Raw genomic sequence first — 4,452 nt, 5'->3', positions numbered from 1 at the left:
CGTCGGGTAGGAAGGAGGTTCTGAAAAGAAATTGTGCCTGAAGTATGGAAATACGATCCTTCATGTTTGGTAAATTTGTTAAATGTAGCATTACCTTGGTAGAGGTGAAGGGTCGTCCACCGAAGATTTGACGAATGCATTGGTTTTGGCAGTTTTCGAGATATTGAATTTCCCGTGAATTGAAGGTTGTAATTGCTAGACCATATTCCAGCTGTGGTCGGACTATCTGGGCATAGAAGCGCGTTGAAAGGAGGTAATCAAGCCCATTTTTGTTGACACCAAGGGTAATAAGTTGTCTCATCGTTCCAGGTGCTTTGTTAATGTTTTGTTGTAAGAGTGCTGATTTGTCGATAATACCACCGGATTTTATAGGAACACCAAGGTACGGGAAGTAATCTTCGTTGGGTAGTTCACTATTGTAGAGGTAGTGTTTTTGACGTGAAGGGTTGGGATCAACAACGACGCACTTCTTAGGGTTCCATCGATAACCTAAGGAAAGGCTATGCTCCTCGCATTTGGAAAGGAGGGGCTGCAATGAATCAGCATCAGCGATAAGAACTACATCGTCTGCATACAATAGGCAGTTTAACTTTGAAGCGATAATGAGAGGATCATTGAAATCTGTGTCGACGAGAGGTGCTGGTCGTAAAAAATTTGGAAGGCTATTGATATAGGCTGAGTATAGGTAAGGTGATAGTACAGATCCTTGTAGGACGCCAGTTTTTGGATAAAAACGGGAGGATTTATGGTTACTAAGAATCACTTCGGCCGAGACATCTTCAAACATGTTGTATAAGAGGGCTAGCAGTGGCGTTGGTGTGCTTGAAGAGAGTTCATTCCATATGATGTTACGATCAACCGTATCATAGGCTGACTTAATGTCAAGAAAGGCTAGCACTGGATTGTAGTGTAAATGTTTGCGATGATATAACTGACATAGTTCTGTTAAACAGAGTACTTGATCAAGTGACCCCCTAGACTCACGGAAGCCTCCTTGGGCGATATCCAGTGTAGGGCTGGTGTTAAGTAGCTCAGGTTGTATACATTTTTCCAGAATTTTACGAAAGACTGAGGTCAAGCTGATTGGTCGGTAATTACTCGGATCAGATGGATCACCTTTTTTATGGAGTGGAACTATCTGACTAATGCGCCATAATTGAGGAGTATAAGACCATTGCCAATGTAACTGGAATAGATAAAGGAGGATTGGTGATATGATATCTAAAAGTGGTAGAATCATTTCGATTGTGATGTGGTCGATGCCAGGTGCCTTTTTTCGTGGGAGGTCTAAGATTACTGATTTAATTTCATCCAAGCTAAATGGACAATCGGTTAGATCGAAACATGCTTGAGATGATTGATACGTAGATAGGCAGCGAGGGATCGGAATACGTTCATTTCGCGAGTGGTTAGTGCCTGATAATGTCTGCTTTAGATGGTCTGCCATTAGGTTAGCAGCTTTTTGAGGTCCGTCTATAGTAGAGAATACCGGTTTAAGTAAGCGATTTTTCCGTATCCGTGAAAACTTAGCTATAGCCTTTGTGTATTCGCCTTTCTTCATTTTGTCACAAAACAGTTGCCAAATTTCTTTTCTCCGCTGGGTGATCAACCTTCGTAGTTTCGCTTTGGTTTCTTGATGAAGTAACCAGTATTTAAGACAGTTGAGACCGTTTGCCTTTCTCCATTTCCGATAGTAAAGCTCTTTCATTTCGAATGTTTCCATCATTTCTGTAGTCCAAAACTCTTTTAAGCGTAGAGTATCCGAGTTTGTCTCTTGTTTACCACAGACAGTGTCAAGTGATTTATATAGAGTGTCAAGTAACGAGGTGTTGATACGCTAAATATACCTTTGAGCATCAATTTTCTGAAGTGGAAGAGAGGACAAAGGTGGCAGGATAAGGTTCAAGTGTTTCTTGAAAACTTGCTGGTATGTTTCCCTCGACTTCTCTTTTCTAAGCTTTTTGATGTCCCAAAGTTTTCGACAGTCTGCTACTGGATCTATGTTATTAGGGATAAATGATGGTATTTGAAAAGAAAAAGTCAAAAGCTTATGAGTTGATTCTAATGATAGGTCATCTCTAACAGTTAACGTCGGAGAAGTCAAATCTGTAGTACTCAGAAAGTAGTCTACAATACTATGTCCAGAGTAACTATATGAAGTAGGCACGCCATATGCAATCCGTTGATTCCAGTTAATGAGTTTGTTAGATTGGATCCAGTTGTGAATGAGTCGTCCTTTATGATTCTCTCTTGTATCGCCTGAGTACTTGCCCATTCTAGCATTAAAGCCTCCACAGATAATAGTTACTGTTGTGTTATTATAGTTAAGAGGTAATAGTTCCAAAATTTCAGATAGGTCATTATCATCCAGATTGGGAGGAATATAAAGACAGTGTATCAAAATTTTAGCAGATATAACTACGGATAAAGTATACTTAGCTAGTGTTGGATTTTCATGTTGGATATGGTAAATATGATGTTTAAAAGTAGGATTTATCAAAAGGGCGATACCAAGATGGCCGCGGTTTCTTTGGTAAGTTGAATTAATCGACTGACCGTAAGTATGAAACTGTTTCCATGTGGTGGGGCATTTGTTTGGTGGTAGAATCCAAGCTTCTGTAATAAAAAGGAGTGACGAGTTTTCAGCAATCTTTAGTAGAGGGAATATAGCTTGCTTTGGGAGTCCAGTAGCATTAAATAAAGTTACTGACATGCTGATCATTAATGTTGTATGCTACTAAGGCTGGCTACATTGGTCGTCGTGTCTTCAGAGAAGTTACCCTTGATATCCTCATCCATATCAAAGACATCCTCTGATCGTCCATAGCGAGAGTTGTTAAGTTGGTCAATGAATGATTTGGTTAACCATTTTTGCTGATAAAAGTAGTATGCTACTGCAAACTTTACTGGTTCGCGGATATGAAGAACAGCACGTTGAAGGCGTTGTTGTTGGATTTCACATGCTTTGGAAGTTCGTTCTTGTTCTGTAAGATCCTTATACTGTGGATCTTTAAGAGTAGAACCATTCCAGGGGTCAAAGTTGTTAGCGAAGTGAACCCGTTTAGTTTCAAGTAATTGTTTGAATTCGGCAATATAGTCATTATGGATAAGAAGAGCAGCAATATTGCGGTCTGGATAATGGATATCCAGTACACGCGCATTGTTGACGCCCATATTACGTAGGTAGGAGCGAAGTTTACCCACAGGAACACGGGCTTTAGTAGAGACGTAGAGGTATTGGGATCCTTGATTGGTGGAAGGTGGTTGAAAGAAACGAGCAGCCGTTTCTTCCTTACGAACTCGATTTTTTTGACGGTTGATAAACATGGATTGTTTTAATGCAGCTACTTTGGAGGGGTTATGCCAAGGAGCCTGAGAGATTGAATCGTCAAGGTTCTGAAAATTAGCTCCACATAGTGGAGGGAATTCAGTGTTAGCAATAGTTTGTGAGCTATTATTTCCTTGAGTTGAAGCTTGAAGAGCCGTAAGTCTAGCGATCTGTTTGCGGGCTTGGTTCAATTCAGCTGTAAGTCTTTCAACTTGTTTGGTAAGTTGGTTGATTAGTTCATCACGTGGATCACCAGAGTTGGGTTCTTGGAAATTTGTAGAAGATTCAGTGACTTGCTGGGAGTTCTCGTTCATATTGTTAATACCACAGAGTACTTGGTATACCTCATACGCTGTAGGTTGCCTCTTGCATGATTTACACACAAAGACTGGTTGAGTTGGATCCTGAGTAGAGTATCCATGCTTAAAGAAATGGCTCAGTGTTTTACATAAGGGACACTCGAAATGTCGGTTGACATTTTCAAACGTGAGCTGAAGTTTCTCAAGCTGCTCAGAACTTAAAGAAGGTTGATGGTATTTCCTATAAGGACCACGCTTCTTTGTCATTTTAGTTATAGAAGTGTTTGAACTCTTGAATTAATGTTGAAAGATGTCAATTGAATCACTTTCCAAATAAGGCAAATTTATAAAAGTGCGAAAATGTTTAGTTACAGTTTTCGCACTTTTAAATTCAGACATAGTTAATACAACTTACACTGTAAGGACATATGAGAGAGTCATATCAATCATACGGAAGGTTGGTCATTAGATGTACTTTGACGCATGAAAATATCAAGACGCTGATTATTGTTTCTTGCAGCGAATAGAAATATGTCCAAGATATTGTGTGCAGTCATGATATCACGATTCCATACGATGTTGCAAGTGTTTTGTTTACACTTCAATATCGTATGTACTCTTCGTTTTGACTTCTCGGTTACAACATTGTCTATATTTCTATTTTTACACCTGTTGCATATTTGGCTTGTCAAATATTCATCTACCATACATATTTCTAATTGGTTTCCGCAGTATTTTTGCAAAGCTTTTTTTATAAGGCGGACAGGTGCCCCTCTGTTTCCTCTCAGGCTGCTGTTAAACATACCATCGCCAAAAGCAATTACT

The 4,452-nt window shown here is 39.6% G+C and overlaps 1 protein-coding gene across 1 annotated transcript; it reads right to left on the bottom strand.

Moving 5' to 3' along the window:
• Positions 1 to 2,721: 2,721 nt before the first annotated feature.
• RHIMIDRAFT_249334 (uncharacterized protein) lies at positions 2,722 to 3,894 on the bottom strand (the record flags this gene model as incomplete). Its single annotated transcript, XM_023610605.1, has 1 exon — positions 2,722 to 3,894. The coding sequence occupies one exon, from the start codon at positions 3,892 to 3,894 to the stop codon at positions 2,722 to 2,724; it is 1,173 nt and encodes a 390-aa protein (XP_023461075.1).
• Positions 3,895 to 4,452: the final 558 nt, after the last annotated feature.

This window comes from Rhizopus microsporus (assembly GCF_002708625.1).
Source record: "Rhizopus microsporus ATCC 52813 unplaced genomic scaffold scaffold_37, whole genome shotgun sequence".
NCBI classification, from domain to species: domain Eukaryota; kingdom Fungi; phylum Mucoromycota; class Mucoromycetes; order Mucorales; family Rhizopodaceae; genus Rhizopus; species Rhizopus microsporus.
This window is presented reverse-complemented; position numbering and strand designations above follow the sequence as displayed.